Consider the following 21138-nt stretch of genomic DNA (forward strand, 5'->3'; position numbering starts at 1 on the left):
TGAGCTTTGCTCAGGTGTTCAGGGAGAGTGCTAAGCATTTCCTGCGTTTAGAAAAAAAAGCTCTGTACAGGAATATAACCACCCATACCGCTTAGGGACCAAATGAAATGAACAAAATAGGTGTCAATCACTTGGAGAAGTTGTTTGTGACAACTGATGTGGTGACTATTTTAAGGGAGTTAGAGGTACAGCATTCAGCTGGAGAAATGATTATAATGGCCTCTCCCGGGCAAGAGTTGGAGAACCAGTTTATTCTGGTATTTGCTGGAGTCTTCCCAAATTAGCTGGAAAACTTTCAAAAATTGGCCTGACATTTTCAGGAGTCATAGAAGTTTAAAAAGTAGTCTGCAAAAAGATTCTAGCTGATTTGGTTTGTAAATTTGCAAAAAAAAAAAAAAATACCTTCTGGATGTTACAAAAGGGTCATCTCCACTCATACTTCCACAGTGAGTGTGTGACAATATGTGTGACCCCCAATTATCTCGTCTCCTGGTGCTCATGTGCCCCCCTGTGTAATCTCCTCCCCCAGTTGTAAGCAAGCCTGCGGCTGCTTCTAAACAACAGGATATGGCAAAATTGATGGGATGTCACTTCCATCATTGCATTCCATAAGATTGTAACTTTCCCTTGTCTCCTTGGTGTGCACATTTTGATGAAGCAAGTGACCATGTTAGGGAGGCCCATGTGACAAGGAACACAGGGCAGCCTCCAGCCAACAGACAGCAAAGAACTGAAGCTCTCAGTTCAACAAGCCCCAAGAATATGAATCCCATCAACAAGCAAGTATTTTTAGAATCAGTCCTTCCCCAGGTGAGCTTCCAGATGTGACCCCAACCTTGACCGACACCTTGATTACAGCCTCAACAGAAACCCTAAAATAGAGGACCCAGAGCCAGGCTGGAAAAAATACAGACAGAACTAATACTGAGCAATGCTCACAGGAGCAAAGAGGGAGGGACAGAATGAGAGACATGCAGGGATCTATTGTTAGGGACTGGCAGTGATGTGGGGGCAAGATGCCCAGGTTACTGGTTTGAAAACTAAGTGGGCAATGGAGCCACTCACTGGTGAAAGGGCCTGGTTCCACCGGAGGGTAACCAATTAGAAAGGCCCAGAAGGTAGTTGGATGCTTATGTCTAGAACTTAGAGGAGAAATCAGAGTGTAGCTATAGATTTATGAATCAAATTCTATCTGGGTTTAAAAAAATGAAATAATACAATGATTCAATATTTTGAAATCATGAAATAATTAAAAAGTGAAATGAGAAATAATGAAATGACACCATCATCTTTCTAGATGATCAGTTTACAATGACAAACTGTATCACAACAACTCACTCAGTTTTCTCTTCATCCCATTGCAGTCCACAGTCTACACACAAATCCTGAATGGAGAGTCTTAGGCTATCACTGGGCAGTTCCTGGGGCCCTTTATTAAGATGAATAGTCATGCATGTCCGCTGAGGGCCCACTGTGGGCCAGGCACTGACCCAGGCCCTGGGGAGGCCACACCCTGCAAATCTCTGCCCTCATTGAGATGACAGGTCAGAAGGCTTCTCAGACATGATTATAGCTACAAGTTGAACAAAAGTGAAATTTCAATTCAGAGGAGGGCTGGGTGGAGCTGGTCTCCCACTCTGGAAAGGTTTCTCTGAGGATGTGACACTTGGCCGAGCTCAGAGCATGAATCAGAGGGAAGGAAAAGAGGACAATGGGTATTTGAGAAAGAGAAAATAGTGCCTGAAGGAGCCTGGGGGAGGAAGTAGAGATAGTCCAAGGTCCAAAAGGAGGCAGTTTGGCCCAAGTGGAGAAAGTCGGTAGGACAATGAGTCAGAGGCACTAAGCAGGTCAAGGGACCCTGGGGAGGACAGTATCATCAGTAAAATGCTCATGAGACACCTGTAAAAGAACAGGAAATATATTCTGCTTGTCTCATTAAATAAGGTGCATCATAGTGATGGTCTGTGATAATGCATGCCTTAATGAACTTCAACAAATCAATTGGACTTAAAATAATTTAATCTCTTCATAGAAAATGCCACAGCAAAGTATCTACATTATATAGGAGTTTAATAAATATTGTTTGAATCCAAGTTGCTATTGTTAAATAGTCTGCCTTCCTACACCGATGATGTTTGCTAGCCTGGGGTCAAATTCAGCTAACATAGGAAAGCATCTAGAACAGTCCTTGGCCCACAGGCACTGTCCTTGTTTGACCATGTGGTGAAGGTAAGATGCTCTTCATTTTACAGAGCAACATCACGGCGACTCATAGAAGTTAGGGAGGGTCTCACAGTGACCCTGCTAATGTGGGGAGCAGGCCACATCCTCATCTTGACTGGAGCACCTCTTCTAATCCCATGCTGCTGCCCCTTGAAAAATAAAGCTCATACATTTAAAAAATAATAATAATTTAAAGTAATTGAAATCCTTAAAACATTGATTTTTTTTTAATCCTAATGGAAATGCAAAGACAAATTTGGAAATATGTATGAGATGTTAAATACTGAAATCTGACTGGGTAGTTGTTTCTGTGAATGAAAGCACTTAATTTGTTTATCCCAGCTTCTTACAATTTCCTGACTATGACCTATTTTCTTTCATCCCAGGAGCAATAGAAGGCCAATGACAGAAGGATCCAGTGATCTGAACTTCGCTCTGCGGAAAAATAGGTGAATATTTTCTTGTTGATTAATAGAGGAGTGAAGAATTTGATTCTGTGGCAATGAAGCTGACCACCTCTATCTCTATTTCTCTCTCTCTCTCTCTCTCTCTCTCTCTCTCTCTCTCTCTCACACACACACACACACACACATACACACACACACACACACACACACACAGTCAATGTGATAGGACAGCATTGCTGGCAGTGACCTTTGAGGTGACATGAAGGGAAAGGAACTTGATGTGTGTGATGCAGGTGTGCCGGGAGCCGGTCCATCCTTGCTGCTTCAAGGGACCTGGCATATATGGCATACTGTTCTTAATACGTTTGCTCACCTTCTTGGCACTATGTGTTTTAACCAAGGTCACCTCTCTGAGAAAGGTTGTTTCCCCAGGTAGGGATTTTCCCCTGAAGTTAGGGAGGGAATAAAACCCCTTAACTAAGTGCCAGGCGGGTAATTAATGACTTTAACTACGAACAATCATGCTTAAGCTACATAATCTTTACTCCCTGGAATGGAGATAAGAAACGCCCTAACCTTTGGAATAGAGATTGATAGGATTGGAATCAACTAGTATAAATACAGATGTAACAAGACAACAGAAGACAGAACCTACACAGAATCTAGAGACAGAAGAACTTCGCTGGAGAGAACATGGCAAAAGATCCTGGACAGAAACTGGCAACAGAACCTAGAGACAGAACCTAGCGAGAGAACCTGGCTGAAGAACCTAGAGACAGAACCTGGCTACAGAACCTGGATAGAACATGGCAAGAGAACCTGACTAGAATCTGGTGACTGAACCTGGCTGGAGAACCTAGCGAGGGAACATGGCTACAGAACCTGGCTGGAGAACCTGGAGAACCTGGAGAACCTGGCTGGAGAACCTAGCAAGAGAACATGGACACAGAACCTGGCTGGAGATCCTAACCAGAACTTCGCTGGAGATCCTGACCAGAACTTGTCTAGAGATCCTGGCTAGGCTTCTGATCAACTGAACGCTGCCTCCGTGTCATTCCTTCTTCGCTGACTCCGTCCACTCCTTGAGGACCCCTGGACCCGCTGGGGCTGGACCCCAGCACAGGTGTAGGCTGAGAAGACCCCCACGGCCCATAGCATTTCTGAACAGGGCTATTTCCATCACCCACCGGGGTTCCAAACAGCCCAAGAGATGCCACTGAAAAGGAACCTTCTATTCCCCAGCCGATGAATGATTTAGATGATGGCTCATGGGTGGGTCAGGCCAAGGTCCACTGCCAGTTCTCATGAGCAAGGAGACTAGAGAGAGCCACCTGCCTCTATGGTTTTTGTTACTAAGCAATTCTGACATCAAGACTTCACAGGCTACTGAGAATACAGAGATAAAAGAAAGTCCTGGCTTCAGGGGGCTCACAGCCAAGTTACAGCTCAGAATGGGGACAAACGTGATGAAACCACTGACAGGAGACAGATCCTGAAGTCAGGCCCAGCTCTGCAGACCAGCGTGTGGGCAACACCCAATGCTCAGAGCGGGTGCAGGTCTCCCAGTGCCTAGACAGAACTCCCTCACCATGGCCTGCAGGAGCAGTCTCCATGCCCAGAGGTGCCCGGGGGTCTCCATGTGCTAGACCACTCCTTGAATTCTACTCTACTTCAACTCAGATCAATCGCCAGACACGCGTTCAGTTCCTACTATGTGTCGGGCACAAGGAGAGCTTCTCAGAACCCTAAGATTTACTGGGAGAAGTCGCTCTCCTAGGCAGAGGGGGTGAACGTCTGCAAGGCGGAACACGTGAAATATTTTCAGATCACATTAAGCCAAGAAGAATTTGTGGCTGTTCTCAGACTTCTTCAATGTTTACATTAAATCCATTTAAATAATGCATTTTACGTCCATTTTTCTTATTTCTTGACAATAGTGAGCGGTGGGAGATGGAAGGGCTAGAAGCCTTCCTTCAGATGGAGATGGTTGTGGCAATTACAGACATCAAAGTAATATTTACACTCACATTTGGGAGGAAAAAGAGAGAGCGGCTTTTTTTTTTTTTTCCTGAAGCAAATTATTTCGGGATGTGTCACAGCACACTCAAGATATATTAAAAAGAGCAGCAGACGATGTTTCTGCAACCTGTTCCAAACCATTTATAAACTCAAGCTAGAAAAAAATCCCCCACATCCATACAAATCTCTCTACCATGGCATATTTTATAATGAAAGTATCGTATGAATATAAATTAGTTTTGAGCTAGATAAATCAAATCAAAATGTCTGCAAACTATATATTTGGGTCTATGGTCTTACTTGAATAACTTTGAGCCAATGTTCTCGTTCTCTATACGAATTATAATTACCAGCATGTGATGGTGGTGGAGGTCGGGGCAGGGGTGAGTCCTTGGGAGCTGGACTGGAATGCCAGGCATCCCGCACCCTGGCTGGGCGACCTCGCCCGCACGAGCCTGTTTCCATCACAGCAGCGCGTGTATTTTAGAGAGGGAATTTGAAAAATAATAAACAAGCCCAGCCAGTGTTGCTCAGTGGTTGAACTTCAACTTATGAACCAGGAGGACACAGTTCGATTCCTGGTCAGGGCACATGCCCAGGTTGTGGGCTTGATCCCCAGTGTGGGACATGTGGGAGGCAGAAGATCATTGATTCTCTCTCATCGTTGATCTCTCTCTCTCTCTCTCTCTCTCTCTCTCTCTCTCTCTCTCTCTCTTTCTCTCTCCCTTCCTCTCTGAAATCAATAAAAAAAATTTTAAAAAACAGTTGAATGAAGGCCTAATGTGCACCAGGCACCACGAAAGGACCTTGATGTTTAATCCTCACGACAGTGCTCTGGAGTAGGTTTAAAACTATGAGATTTAGATAAGAAACGATAGTTATACACTCCTTTTAACTAAAGAGTATGTCCTTAGAGCAAGAAGTGCTGTAGGGGCTCCAGGGAGGGAGGGCCCAGGGCCTGGCAGGGCAGGATCCTGAGAACATGGGAGGGGCCTCCCCCAGCCAAGGGGGCCGGGGGTGTGAGTTTTTATAGTTCTGGATGCTGCCAGACACTTTCAGCATTTTCCCCAGGACCCCTTCAGAGGGTTGTATGCACCAAAGTTTTTTAATCCTCAGGGGAGGATATGTTTTCATTGGTTTTAGAGAGAGGAAGGGAGAGAGAGAGAGAGAGAGAGAGAGAGAGAGAGAGAGAGAGAGAGAGAGAAACATCAAGATGAGAGAGAAACATCTATCCGATTGCCTCCTGTATACCCTCTGACCAGGGATAATACCCACAACTTAGGTATGTGTCCTTACCAGGAACCGAACCTACAACCTTTTGGTGAATGGGACAACATTCCAACCAACTGAGCCACCTGGCCAGGGCCAAATATTTATTGAATTAAATAGAATTTTAAAAAGGAGATTGTTGAAACAAGGAAGGCTTCTTCTTACAAAGCATGAACCCCGTTTTCACTTATGAAAAAGGAGCCTTGACCTGACTACCTCCATGTGAATTTCATCTGCCTCAAAGGAGTAGAGCAAGCATGTCAAACTCGTGGCCTTGTTTATTTGGCCTGTGTTAGCCTTTGAGTTTGACATGCTTGGAGTACAGGCTTGGGAGACACTCTCCAATCTTGCGTCTGTCAGAAAAACCAGAGAACCGATTCCAGGGGTGTCTACATGGGATGTGGAGAGGGTTCCGGCTGTGTGTGGACTGCAGGCCATGTTGGGATAGGACAGGCCTGGGCTGGACCTAGGCGGTCTTACTCTTGAGATGCCCCTCTTATCTACGCTTCTCTGGACATGTGTGCATTCATTCACTCACTCATTCATGCTCATCCACCATGTTTTTGTGTACGGGCCATTATCCAGGCACTGTGTTAGGCACCTGCTCTCCCTTTTAGGAGCGGGGGGCCTGGGCAGGAAGTTTGAGAAATTGTGCTGTACTCTGTCCTGGTTAAGTGAGCGTGGGTTCCATTGCCCAGATGCCAGATGGTCTGGGGAGGGCTTTGGTGGTCACACTCCCTGTCACCATGGATACCTCACTGCTTCTTTCTGAAACTGTTCTTCCCCAGCCTGCCCTCTTCAGGGCATCGCAGCGGCTCCCACGCACCTTTCTGAGCGGCAGCTCTGAGCGTCCCTATCCACCTCCTGGCGAATGTGCACACTGCCCGCAGCCGGCACAGCCCTCCGAGATTACCCCTTCCACTCTCTCCTCTCCGGCACCACCTTTTCCCAGCTTGAGCTCCCACAGCTCCCTGTTGCAAACCCCCCTCCCTCCTGGTGGGTGGTGGAGAGGAAGGGGGTGGACCCTGCCCTCAGACAGGCCGGGTGTGAAGGGACATCATGGAGAACTCCTCAGGGGCGCACCTGGGCCTCCATCTACCCTGCAAAGTGAAAGGTGTCCATATATAGAGACATGTTATATATTTCTTTTATTGATTTCATAGAGGAAGGGAGAGGGAGAGATAGAAACATCTATGATGAGAGAGAATCAGTGATCGGCTGCCTCCTGCCCGTGACCAGAATTGAACCTGGGGCTCTTCAGTCCGCAGGCCGACGCTCTATGCACTGAGCCAACGCACCTAGGGCAAAGCAAAAGGTTTAATTCCTGGTCCCATCGGGTTCCAGCATCCATGATGCCCTGAAATTCATGTATTGATACTGCCCACCAGGAATCGCCAGGAGGGTTCGGTGGAGTGACTTACGGCACAGACATTCAAAGACAGAGAAGAAGGGAATGGACTTATATTAACACTGACTTTAGCAACTCTCAAAAATGCCTACTGTCTTCCACACATTTGAGACTTTACAGTGGTCTCCTGTCAGGGCAGGACGGATGAATGCTCTATCAGGTGAGCAGTGAGCCGAGCCCGTTCACCTGGAAGGCCTCGAGAGGGAGGGAGTGGCTGGTGAAGTCACCCTGACCATTTCTTGGGGGCCTGGGTGGGGCCTGGGGAGACCCAGAGGGGCCCACAGGCAGCACACTCAGGTAGCGATGAGGAATTAGTCCCCGTGCCGGGAGCACGACCCTGGAGACAGGACAAATCCTGTCTCTATGGAGCTGGGTCAGCACACCTTCCAAACTCCGCTCCTGGGTAAGCAAAACCCTGTGCCCGCCTCTTCCTCAGAGCCAGGTCCCCTGGGCAGCAAGGGGGGAGGGAGGGCAGGGAGTTTCATTTAGTTCCCTTTAAAAACGGGAAATGGTTAAACATATTAAATTCCTAAGAAATATTAAAATTTTTAAATAATTCAAAAATTAAAAATCTTTATTTGTAAAGGAGCCCTAACTATTGAAAACCGCCAACCTCTGAGGTCTGCTTTGTTATGTTACATCCTGTGGCCGGCCTGCCAACAGGTGGACGCCCGGGACACAGAGGAGGACCTGCCTCCCTCGGGCCCCCAGGGGGAGGCAGCAGGTGTGGGAGGAGCTTTAACTTCCATCCAGCGTGACCTGGCACATGGCTCCTTATGGACACTGCTGAGGACAGAGCCAGGGTGCGTCCCTGCCATTCCCGGGCACGGCACAGGCAGCTGCTAACACGTGGGCCCCGCTTGAGCCCAGAGAAAACACATCCCATCCCCGTGAGGTTTGCTAGCAGCGTCTTTCATTCATCACCCCGGCCTGCCAGGCTGCAAAGTGTGTGAACACAGGAGTCTTTTCAGAGAGCTTGTCAGCTGCCCTCCAGCCAGACAGAACTGGAGCCCAGGGGGCCTCCCCAGGTGTCCTCCCCAGACCCAGGGCGGCACTTCAGCCCCTCCTCGCTCCCCTCTGAGGGCTCAGCGAATCACACCGCCTTCCCTGCCTTTGCTGCCTCTGCTAGTTCACTGAGCTTGCATGACGCACGAGAGCCCTGGGGTGCGGGTCCCGGAGGACTCCCCTGTGCGTGAGCGCTGTCGCTGTGGGACCGGCGGGGCGGGTGGCAGGGTGGGTCAGATAAGCTGCTTCCAGGCGCCCTGACAATCGGAATCTCCGGGACGCAGAGCTTGTGGTGGAAGTGGCTGCTTGCTCGAGGCTTGTCAATAATAAGGGATTTAGAGTCGGACAAATCCCTTTCTGCCTGGTGCTCACTGCCCCACTTTGGGGAAGTCACTTCGTTCTCTGAGTGTCAGCTGCGTCTGCATTGTGGGGAGGCCGCTGTGCCGCGGAGTCCAGCCCGGCCTCCTGTGGGCCCGTGGCCCCTCGGGGCCACTCCCTTTAGGGGCCAAAAGACCTCACTTCTGCCTCCAAGAGCCTAAAACTTAGAACAGCGAATGGGGCCATATCATCTCCAAAGTGCTTTGGAACATAATGGTCTTTGATTCCATACACCAGGTGAGGTCAAGATCAGAAACAAGACAGGATCCTGATTTAAAGCCGAAGTTCCCTAGGAGCCTGGGAAGACGGACCTGGCGTCCCAGACCCCGGTGCAGGCTCGCAAGCGGCTCGGCCAGGGCCACATAAAGCTCACTGCACGTGGGAAACACACCCCTTCTGTTTCTCAAGTCCGGGGAGCCTCTGAGGCCTTCATCAAAGGCCCGATGTCACGAAAGAGGCCGCGTGTTGAAAGTGTCAGAGAGCTCCCGGGCCCCAGATTAATGGTCGGCGCCTGGCTGGCTGGTGTACTGTTAATTTCTGCAGAATCAGGCAACTTGGAAGGATGCCAAGAACTAATAACCACAAGGGTTCGGAGCCCGCAGCTGCAGGGCTCCCGCGAAGCCTGACTGGCCACTGCCTACAGGCCAGGGTCCGGAGAGGGGCGGGGGCCAGGATTCCAGGCCTGGTGTCCAATGCCCCACTCTCCGTAGGACGGGGGCAGGTTAGGGGGCCCTCTGAACCCCCGCTTGCCTTGTCTGGGAACTTGGGACAGTAGCAGCTACCCCACAGGGCCATTTTGAATTTAAAATGGTAAACAGAGGCAACAGCAAGAGCTGGAAGTGGGACTCAGACTGAGGTCTCCTGGTTACCAGCAGCTCCAGGCCTCACTGCTCTGTGCCCAGTGTCCCCGCCGCCAACCAGGCCTCATAAATATTTACACCCGCGTGTGTTGCGATGCTCAGCTAATTGCTCCAGTGACGCACTCCGGGAGCCTCGGAGGAAAGGCGAGATGCCAGGGCCGACGCCAGGGCCGGGTCGTTAGAGGCACAAACAGAGGCTCTCACAAAAGCAAAGTCCTCCGGAGCTTCCCATGGCCCCAGGGCGGTTCAGACCTTCGCTGACGTCAGGGAAAGGTGCTTCTATAGCACACTGTCCAGGGCCAGTGAGGCGGCCAGGCACAGAGCCCCTGGCAAAACAGCAAAGACCTATGCATATAATTTACCACAGAGGAATGCAAATGGCCCAAACCATTTAAAAGTTATTATAATAACAATAATAATTCAATCTCACTGGTCATCAAGGAAACCAGACAGGAACAAAATGCCAATCGGCAACGCTGTTTTAAAGGATGGATGTCACGGTGGTGAGATGCCGGGAAAGTTCCCTTCTCACCTGTGGGCTGGAATAGGCACCGATGCAGCCCGTGAGGAAGGCCCTGGAGATCGATGTGAACAAGGGTGAGACGGCCCACATCACTGTCCCCTTCGTTGCACTGGATGAAGGGTCTCCATGGAAATATGCAGCCATGAGGTTACAAATGCAGGCACGGAGGGATGCACATTGCAACTTCGTTCACAATAGTGAAAACGAGCCAGGCCCTACCTGCCCCTCCAGGAATTACACAGCCCGGAAACATGTTTGTGAATAACAGTTAAAGATACACAACCCGTTGTTAACATCAGGATCCTGCACAATCTCAAATGCTATGCTCATACATCTGTGTATATGAGTGTTTGCACACAGCCTCACACACACGGGCACCTGTGAACAGGAGGTTTGCCCAAACACTGCCTGTGCAGCTGGTTGTTTCCTGCCGCGTGCATTTTTCTCTTTGCTATATTCTCTGTCCTGAGCTGTTCCTTTGGGTCTACGACAATACAAATATTGAGAAATCGTTCCGTAGGTTGACCTGTGAAACGGCCCTGGATGAGCGCCCTCCCCCCATTTCAGGAAGGTCTGTGACCCATGCAGCCGCCTGACACTGACCTGGCTTCTCTGTTCTGCCCTAGGTCATTGCCTCGAGTCAGCAGCGCCGCAGGTGAGTCAGGGGCCCGTCCCCAAGGTGTGGGGAATGTCAGCAGGGCCTGTCAGACTCTTCCTTTCCTCTGCGTCTTTCTGTTCTTCAGTAAAACCACTGGCCTGTTCCAATGACAGGAGCACTTATGGCCTTTCCCTGTTCTCGCTCCCAGAGGCCAGGCTGGCCTGTGATGGCCACGGTGCTGGGACTAGGCTGAGCAGGTGGGAACCTGTCTCTCTGCCTGGCAGCTGTGTGTCCTGGGGTGGGGCACAGATCGCTCCGGGCCTGGGTTCCTTGGCCTATAGAGTGGGTAGGAGGAGCCTAAGCCAGTATTGTGGCTACTCATGAGTGTTCACTCAACTGGACTTGGTGTGATGGGTTCTCCCCAAAATATGCGTTAGGCGAATGGGTCAGAAGCCACACTCTGCTTCTCTGTGCGTCTTCTCGGAGCCCAGCCTTGGTACTTGGCACTGATAGGAGCCCCTTCTAGTGTGACTAAGAGGCTGTACTGTTCCTGTTGGACCATCCTAATTTCAAGGAGCCTGGCCCAAGTGGCTCAGGTGGTTGAGCATCGTCCTGTGCACCCAAAGGTTGCCGGTTCAGTTCCCAGTCAGGGCACACACCTGGGTAGCAGTGAGGAGAACGGGAAGAAGTAAACTAAAAATCGCAAGTATGAATCTACATAAAAAATGAGCACCGAGCCCTAAGCCCTTCCAGAGAACATGTGATCAAGTTTCCCAGTCAGGTCCTAACAGAGGACTTTCTGTTCTTTCAAGGTCAATGCTCCCAAATTATACTTGAGTTTTAATCTCTAATGAACCCCATTCCACCATCCACTCAGAGTCCCGGGGAGACTGTCGGAAATGTGAAAGGGGGCGTTGCCTGGGCATGAAGTTGCTCATTTGATGCCGTGGCTGATGAATTATAAACCCCAGGACCTGCATCCCTCCCTTTGACTTTGCTGTTCACCTGCATTAAGGGAGTCAGAAACTGGCAGGTGGGTATTCCATTCCATCAACAATGTTCTAGAGACCCGAGCAGAAGGAAAAAAAACAAATCTACACCCCCAGAATGTCCCGTGAGATACAGCTGCCCAGGCCCGCCCACGTGCACTAGAGTGCATGCCCTGCCCAGAATTCTCAGCGGCAAAGCACCCCACCCCTGCACGCTGGCAGACCACTGCAGGTGTCTGTTTAACTCTAACAGAACCCATACAACTGGGATGCACATGGCGATTGACATGAGAGACGGTGCTTTTAAATTGTCTGTGATTGTCTTTGCCGGGGGATTAGTTAAAAATAATGGTGGGGCATCCATATGAGAGAATGCTGTGTAGCCATTAGAAATGATGATGCTGAAGCGGGTTCCCTGACATGTCTGTGATAGCATGCAATTCTATGAGAGAGCAGGCAGGAAAACAGCATACACGCAGCATGACCATATGTATATGCATATACTATAACGTGTGTGTGCGTGCGTGTGTTTAGGATGATTGTCTTGGTATGAGGAATAATGGTGATTTTCATTCTTTTTTACTTATTTGTATCTTAATTTTTCTACAGTAGTATATATGTTTAATATATTTTTATTGACTTCAGAGAAGAAGGGAGAGAGATAGAAGCATCAATGATGAGAGAGAATCATTGACCAGCTGCCTCCTACCTCCCCTCCCCTCCACCTCCTCCCCCCCCTACACACACACACACACACACACACACACACACACACACACACTCACACACACTGAGGATTGAGCCAATAACCCAGGCATGTACCCTGACTGGGAATCGAACCCTGACCTCCTAGTTCATAGGTCAATGCTCAACCACTCAGCCATGCTGGCTGGACAGTAGTATGTATTTTTATATACTAAAAACTATCCAAAATTGAAGAGGATTCCAGGGCTGGAGAAGATAGGCATGTATTCAAACATGACACTGTCAATACCAATACCCCTGTGAGGCTGATATACAGAGAACAGCGCCATGCATTTCCGTAAAAATAAACTGAGCTTTTCTCCTGCCACTGAATAGAGAATGAAATGGGAGAAGAGAGCCCTACTTAGAAAGTGGGTCATTCTGTCCTCAGTCACCATCCGCAGTAAAAACCCTGATTGTGTTGAGTCCATTAAACAGAGGAGAAACTTCATTTTGTCCAGAAACACTTGTTTTGTTTTGCTTTTAGTTTTCTAACAAAAGCAGTCTTGAAGGTTGTTTTTGTTGTTGTTTTTCCAATTTTAAAGGAAAAATGAATGATTTTAGAACTAGAGGAAGAAAAGGCAGGTGTGGAATATGTGAGCAGCTGGTGCCGCCTGCTGGCCCTTTCTGGGTCTTGCAACACTGGCATCAATTTAGCAGAGGCCTGGTGGACAAAAAGAAATTCAAAAGTTGACAGTTTAATTACTGGGAAAAGGTGTTTACTGATTTCTGGTAAGCCCAGGCAAAGATTTCAAATCATCTAAGATTGCTAAGCCTCAGGATTAAGAATTGTCTTTCAAATTCCATGTGTATCAGAATCACAGCACTGAGAAGTGCATGTTCTCAAGCCCACCCCATGGTTTATGCTTCGGCGGGTTTATACCAAGACCAGGAATCTTTCATTTTAACAAGACAATTCCAATTAATGAGTTCTAGGGTGGTTTCTTAAGAATCACTGTTAGAAACAAAAAGAATCAAGATTGTCCCCACCAAGAAGCTGCCATCAATTCTCTGGACAATAACTGTCTCAGAAAATTTTGTTTGAATGTCTGGGGATCTCCCAAGAAAGAGAATGACGAGCAGCTGCCTGGCCTCTCACCACTCCTGCATTCATCCACCTGCTCATTTAAGCAATCGGTGGTTCTTCATCTAACAGATTCTAGGACCGTTTTGGGGACAGGCGCTCTTTAAAAAAATAAAGATAGAACATCCCAAGGACTCAGCAAGTCTGAGGTTCTAAGGCCATGCTCTCCAGGTGAGGAGATTAAGAACTAGAGAAGGGAGTTGGATTTCCAAGGGTCACCCAGTGAGAACATTAATACTGTTCTCCCAATCCACCAACAAATGTCGCTATTTCTGCAAGTTTGGACTCTTTGTGCTTGATATTTACAACTCACAATCTTCAGGTAATGAGACTGTGTTTCAGTGAATAAAACTGAAATGCCCAAAAGAGCTAAATGACTGAGCTGGTGGGTGGATGGATAGATAGATAGATAGATAGATAGATAGATAGATAGATAGAGAATGGATAGAGATAGATAGATGATAGATAAATGAAAGATATAAATATATAGTATATTATAATAGATATATAGAACAGTCATATTATACATATATGTGTAATCTATATCAATCTGTATTTCTATCTCTTTCTCTTTCCCTTCTTCCTTCTTTTGCTCATTCTTCTTTCTCTTCTTCCCAAGTATAACTCATACCACCAATGCTCATTGGACATTATAATCCTCCACTCAGAGAGAGTAAAAATGGTTATAAAGGAGTTCATTCCTGTTTTTACCTATAGCCATAGACCGATGCTCTAAAGTTTGGGACCTGCCAGAGTATAGGGTGCGGACAATCCCATTTCTCCTCACGGTGAGAGGAAAATCGGGTTGATGCCTCTGTCCCCAAATACCTTGGAGTTCCTAAAAGATAAGATGTGAGAAAGGCAGCACGGTGTGTAGGGAAGAACCCAAGGCTGTGAGTCGGGAGCCCGGAATTTGAGTGCTGGTTCTCTCAGGACATCAGCAGGTCCTAGGATCTGAAAGTGAGAGGAAATGGAAAGAAGCTAACATCTACGGAGTCAAGTCCCTAGTGTGGGCACGTGTGATGCACAGGTGTCAGTCAGCTGTAGGGAGGGGATTCCATTATGCTCAGTGCACAGGTTAGGGAAACAGCCCAGGAGGAGTGAGAGAGGAGAACCCAGAAATCTGGAGAGGGGAGCCCCGACCTATCATCGTACATTTGGCCTCCGTTCTTTTCATCTTTAAAATGAGAGGGTCAACAAGATGGTGACGGTCCCCGACTCTCCGAGCCGCACAGCTGGAAGGGGAACCCCAGCTGGAAGAGCCCATGTGAGGAAGCAACAGGTGTGTGGTAACGAAGTTGAATGTTGAAAAAGACGCGTGTTTTGTTTTAAAAGGAGCATGAAATCACAGATAGTTTCCTACCACAGATCTGAAAGCAGAGAGTGGTAAGGATCTGGGTTGAGTGAAAAAGATTTGGTCATGAACGTGACCTTGGAAAGACGTGGAACACAGAACACAGCCATTCCTTAGAAGGGCACTGAGCCAGGGAGGTCCATTTCTAAACTTCCCCCACAGCTGTTGGGGGTCGAGACTATGATTCCCATTCTACAAGTTAGTATCAGTTGACTGAGGCTCATACACTTGCCCAAGTTCCCACAGCCACAAAGGGCCACGGCCAGGATCGGAACCAAGAGCTCCTCACTCAGCTGCCCTGCTCGTGCCTGTGATCAGAGGTCCTGCTATGTTACCAGTGAACTGCAAAGTTGGTACAACATGAAAGGCTGAGTGATGCTTTAAAAAGGAAACCGTGAGCCCTGACTGGTTTGGCTCAGTGGATAGAGCGTCAGCCTGCAGACAGAAGGGTCCCAGATTCGATTCCAGTCAAGGGCATGTACCTTGGTTGCGGGCACATCCCCAGTAGGCGGTGTGCAGGAGGCAGCTGATCGATGTTTCTCTCTCATTGATGTTTCTAACTCTCTATCCCTCTCCCTTCCTCTCTGTAAAAAAATCAATAAAATAAATATTTTTTAAAAACAGGAAACCATGAGGCTTCAACATGATGGGTATTTATTGTTTTCTTATGTGAGTCAAGTCTAGAGGTAAGCAGTCCAGGGCTGTGGGTGGTCCCGCTCCTCGAGGTCCTCAGAGCTCCTGCTTCTCCTGTCCCCCTCCCTCCCTTGCAGTGTCCTCAATGGGATTTTGTCCCATCGCCTAAAGTAGTGATAGCCGTGACCAGGACAGCAGGAGAGACAGAGGGGAGGAAAAGAAGGGAGAAACAGCAAGCAACACTTTCTCTTCCCTGGAAATTGCGAGTGGACTTTCCACCTCTTCCGTCAACCAAAACCTGGACCCATGGCCACGTGCAGCTACTGGAATAATTTGGGTGTGTCATGAGTACTTACTCTAGGCTGCCATGTGCCCAGCTGACCTCAGGGTTCTAGTGCTGAGAAGAAAGGGGAAGAGGGGTGGGTGGGTGGCATAGGCTGTCTCTGCGACGGAGTACTCAGTGATGGATATGGTCACTGGGCCTCTTGCTTTCCACCACCTATTCCAGTAGGTCCTGCTGGTAGTGTCTGGAGTTGGAGGCAACCTGGACCCTCCCCGTTTCCTCTCCCCATCGCCTCCCTCTGAAATCTTGTGAAGAAATAAAAATGAAAGTTGGTTCTGCTTGGGGAATTTTTTCCAAGTATAACCATGACAACAGCACTTGGGGCCTGGCCAGCTCCCCTGTCCCTATAAGGGTAGTGAATGGGGCGTAGACAGGCGCCAGTCTTGCGCCTCCAGGTGTTCAAGTTCACGGGAGCGTTTACAAGTGCAAAGAGTCTGAGAGGGTCCATCTCCATGGCCATCTCCCATGGAAGGGAGCCGGAGCTTCTAAGTCGGGGGTTCTCCAACCGCAGTGTACGTGTCAGTGTGGGAGCATGGCTGCAAGCAGTCGGTTCAAGCTGGGGACCCACTTTTCCTTATTTCCTTCTCTCTTTTTTAAGCACTGAGATGAAAATGGTCAGGGGACCTCCTAATTTGATGGGCATTGGCCATACGCCTTCGTCATCCCTCCGTGGGCGTGAGAAGATGGTGTCCAAGTCCAGGGCTAATTGCTCTCTGCCCGTCAGTCGGGAAAGCCCTGCGCTTCTACCCGACACACATTCATCTTCATGTCCCTCTTAACAATAACGTCCAAGCGGGTGCTGCCTTTGGTGGAGAGACGCTTCCCCCGGGGCGCGCAGAAGAGCCGCGTGGTGTCGGCAGGTGATGAATGGGCCTCCTCAGACAGAACCTGAGCATAACTCTTCCAGGACGGCGATGTGGGAAGCAGCTCCATTCATCTTGTTAGAAAACGGTGCTCTCTGAGGCGCCAACCTGTCCTTCAGCTCCAGGGAGGCTCAGAGACTGGGGAGCACTTGGGGGTGTCCATTCGATGGGGACCTGGGGCCGGGCAAGAGGAAGGCTCAAGCTCCAGCTCACTCAGCGAGGGAGGAGGTCAGATGGTGGCTGAAGTTTTGCCTCTGCTTCCCAGTTCTAGGGTGTGTCCACTGCACCCCTCACGACCCCTCACAGCCCACTGTTCATTTATTGTGCACTCAACGATGCATGGGGGTGATCGGGAGCCTGAAATCTCACCGCTGCCTGGGGGAGGAGGCGCTGGTGGTGATGACACATTTATTGGCTTGCTTTGTTCCTTTAGAGAAACTGAAAAGACCAGATTAACCAGGGCAGGCGACCATCTATCATGCAAAAACTACAAATGTTAGTCGTTTGAATAAAATAGAGGCTTCTTTCTCACCCACATCACAATCCAATGTGGATCAAAGGAGGTCTTTTTCCAAAGGCTCTCCTTTTGCCCAGTGGCATCTATTGTTCCTCAGGACTTTGGGGTCCTCAGTCTCTGGCCAGCCCAGAGGCAGGAACCAGAGTGTGGAGTGGCCAGCGGGCCAGCCTGTCTCCACTCATGAGACAGTACAGTTGCTACTGGAAGGGCCTGAGAAACCTGTGGGTTTCTCTTCCAGGGGGTGTTATTAGTGCCTCGGGGTGGTGACAGCTGCTAGTCCCACCACCAGGAGGCGCTGGCACTGGTGGCAGGCAGGATTCGGCCCCTCCTATCTCAGATCTCCTGGAGATTAGCTTTGACTAATTAACAACCTCCCTCCCCCTCCAAGCACAGGTCCTAGGCAACTGACAGAGAGCTGTGTTTCCACCCAGCCAAACTTTCATTAATTTACACATCCCACCCCACAGAAGACTGGGGACTGGGGACACAGGCACAGCTCTGATTTTTGTGTTTTGGTATAGCAAGAGAACTCAGGGTAAAAGAACGACGTTTTAAAAAGTGATGAAGTCGGACCCAGAGGTAGAAATACATGTCAGACCACACTCCCTGGACACAGCCAGACATTTGCCCTGAGGTTCTCAACAGTCAAGGAGGAGGGGAAATATAATCTCTCCTGGGATTGGTGTTTTCCATTAAATCAAAGCCAACCAATTGCTAAGAAGCACACAGCTTCTGGTGCGGAGGCCTGCTGGGAACTTCTCACGTATGTGCTAATATAAGAGAATGTGATAAGAACATTTCCTGCGTATAATGTTCCTCATGCAGACTAACAGCATGACACCGGAGTGCAATTTAGGAACATTAAGTCTAGGAGGAAGAAAAGGAAAAACACCGACAGGCCATGTGACCGTCCTTCGTGGGTGTTTTTGCATGGTCTGAGGGTAAAAGGTCAGCCATAGAACACTGAGCGCCCTAGATGACCTTCAGGCAACCTTCACAACACGAGCCCACGTGAGGGAGTGGGTGCTGAGAAGCTTCCACTGAGCAATATTCATTCAACAAAGGCCTATCAAGAACTCACCTGGTCGTCTGGCCAGTGTGGCACAGTGGTTGAGCAGCGCCCCATGAACCAGGAGGTCACGGTTCCATTCCTGGTCAGGGCATGTGCCCGGGTTGCGGGCTCAGTCCTCAGTAAGGGACATGCAGGAGGCAGCCGATCAATGATTCTCTCTCATCATTGATGTTTCTATCCCTCTCTCCCTCTCTCTTCCTCTCTCTGAAATCATTTTTTTTTTTTTAAAAAAAAAGTCACCTGGTCATATTGAGCCTTATGCCTGGAACGGGAGATAGATGAATGAATAGATATGACCCGCCCTCAAAATACTGGGGTACAGTCTGTTTAAGGAGACAGAGTTATGGACAGATAAGTGAAAAGGTAACGTGTGCCCTCAGTGGGGAGGGAAGAGGAAACCAGCCTCTCCGTGAGCTGAGTCATGGTTTGGGGGGCACTTGATAGGGGTGGGAGAGGGTGTCTGCCTCTTTCCCTGAGTTTATTAACCTGCCATGGAAACAGTGAGGCTTCTTGGTTTGGATTTGAGTCCTTCCCTTCCTTTCCATCACCCCTGTTTTGCAAGAGCAGCAAAAAGAGTGAGGAGGACAGAAACATGCACCTCATTGGGAGCAATTACCATCCAGAAAAATTAATTGAAATAAGCACAGGATTTCTGGAGAAAACCCAGGCGCATTAACCTTGGGTCTGTTTTTGTTGGCAGGCCAGCTCCAGCCCATCCACGAGCCTTCCCTGGACTGCGTAAGTCAGCCACTCCCCTCTCCTCTTTCTCCGTCTTTGATATTTACAAAATAACTGGGTTTTTTTCAAGGTACGTGGTGGATTAAAAACAAAGAGAAAAACATTTTAAATGTGTAATTTATTGGCAGGGAAAATTGTATTTCCATTGTTGGGTATAAAACTGTATGCCAATTTCTCAGCTATAAAAAGGAGGTGAAAAGTAATTTACACGGCCACTGCGAAGATTGGATGAGTTGGAAATACCAACACGCAGTGCTGGCAAGTGTGTGATGAGGAAGGCACTTCCTCCCACTCATGGTGAAATGCTCAAGTGGAACGAACATTCTGGAAAGCAATTTTATAATAGTAACCCGGCAACAGAAAAGTGTTCATTTCCTTTGGCCCAATAATCCTATGGTTGGGAATTTAAACTAAGAAACGAAGCCAAAATTTGGATTAATATTTAAACACACTCCTTTATATTTTATAATGATATATCTTAAATGGCAGCACACTGGAATCATGCTAAGTATTCAGTAATATAAGCATAGTTAAATATATTATATTCCCAGTATGAAGCCATTAATAATATTTGCAAAGAATTCTAATGACTAGAGAAAATTTATAACATAACTCAGATAGCTAATATTTATAAGTAATTTTATTGTTAAATTGTATATGTATATGATTTAAATAGTTCCAACCACCATATCTGTATTATGACAGATGGAATAGATTGGATGGATGGATAGATAGATAGATAGATGATAGATAGATAGATAGATAGATAGATAGATAGATAGATAGATAGATAGAATCTGCCTAAAAATCCTTGGTTCTTTCCTGTTTAAAAACTTTTTTAATTCAATTAAAGTTATGGAACTTCACTCCAGGACATACACACAACCAGTCAGTCACATAGGATTTACCTCTGAGATGGGACAGTAGATAATAAATAGGTTAATAGGTAAAATAGATGTAACTTCTTATAATTAAAACAAAACTCTGTCTCCCTTCCCAGAAACATATAAACCAGACTATTTCTATCCAGTTCTGTGGGCAAGACTCTCGGGGTCTAGTGCAGATTCTCCCCAGACAGGGGGAGGGGGTGGTGGCTACTATCCCCCCCACCCACCTACCCCATGTCCCCACATGCCCTGCCCCCGTGATCCAGCAAGGCAACTGGTCAGAGATGGACTCCGCTCTCACCTCCCCAGTTCTCCCAGCAGGTCCAGGACTCGCCCAGAGCAGCTGCTCTCTGTGGGTGTCTTGGTGTTGGCCACACAGTATGTAGTGTAAATGGCGCCCTTGCGCAAATGCTCATCTGTCAAGTCCCCAGAGGAGCCAGCCGCATGCCTGTGCTCCAGCCCAGACCTCACTTCCATGTGCAGTTCCTGAGAACAGCTGGCTCACCTTTCCCCTTCACCAGGTCACCTGTGAAACCTCTGGCAAGCCTGCTTCCCCCTGGCGCTCTGCTATACTTACACTCAGCACATCCACAGGAGGGAAGAGACCTAGCGTGTCATGGGCAGGTGCCAAAGTGGAACCTTTCCATGCCCTGTGCTCAGCTGGATACAACCAAATAGGGCAGGCTTAGCCATCTCCAATGGACAGATGGCGTGTCTGAGGTAAGGAGGAACCCTGGCCTCCTGGTTCATGCATGGCTCGATGCTCAACCAGTGAGCCACCCCAGCCGGGAAAATGTTCTTAATTTCGAAGCCAAATCAGGGAATATGCATAAAAATCTCCTGTGACTGGGCCTGTCATTTGGCATCTTAGGAGAAACTTTAAGACGGCAAAGATTTTTCCAGTGTGTGTCACAGCCTCTCCCAGCTGCCAGCCCCCTCCCAGCCCAACAGTGTGACCTGAAGCCACCCAAATCCCCAGTCAGGCGCTCAAAGGAGACAGTAGACAGAGTGACTCGGCCTCGCAGGGCCACCTTCCCCTTTCATCTGGAGACGACCCCATCTCGTCCTCCTGAGCTCCTGGCATCACACGACACTCTGCTCAGACCTCTCCAAGCTGCAGCACGACTGACCAGTGTGGCCCTTGGATTCTCTCTGGGCCCAAGTAAAGACAAAAGTCATTTCTATCAATGAGACCAAGTGGAGCATTCCGAGGCCCAGAACGGA

The 21138-nt window shown here is 48.5% G+C and overlaps 1 protein-coding gene across 1 annotated transcript in view; it reads left to right on the top strand.

The window, feature by feature from the left end:
• Positions 1-21138, top strand: part of CLNK (cytokine dependent hematopoietic cell linker) — a gene marked incomplete at both ends in the record, with an annotated part of 88193 nt that overhangs the window by 92 nt on the left and 66963 nt on the right. Inside the window, 3 exons of the mRNA XM_081082249.1 lie at positions 2610-2672; positions 10719-10747; positions 18990-19027. Coding sequence (XP_080938375.1) covers positions 2610-2672; positions 10719-10747; positions 18990-19027 — 130 coding nt within the window. The remainder of the gene's footprint in view (positions 1-2609; positions 2673-10718; positions 10748-18989; positions 19028-21138) is intronic.

This window comes from Myotis nattereri (assembly GCF_964212035.1).
Source record: "Myotis nattereri genome assembly, chromosome: 1".
Classification (NCBI taxonomy): Eukaryota; Metazoa; Chordata; class Mammalia; order Chiroptera; family Vespertilionidae; genus Myotis; species Myotis nattereri.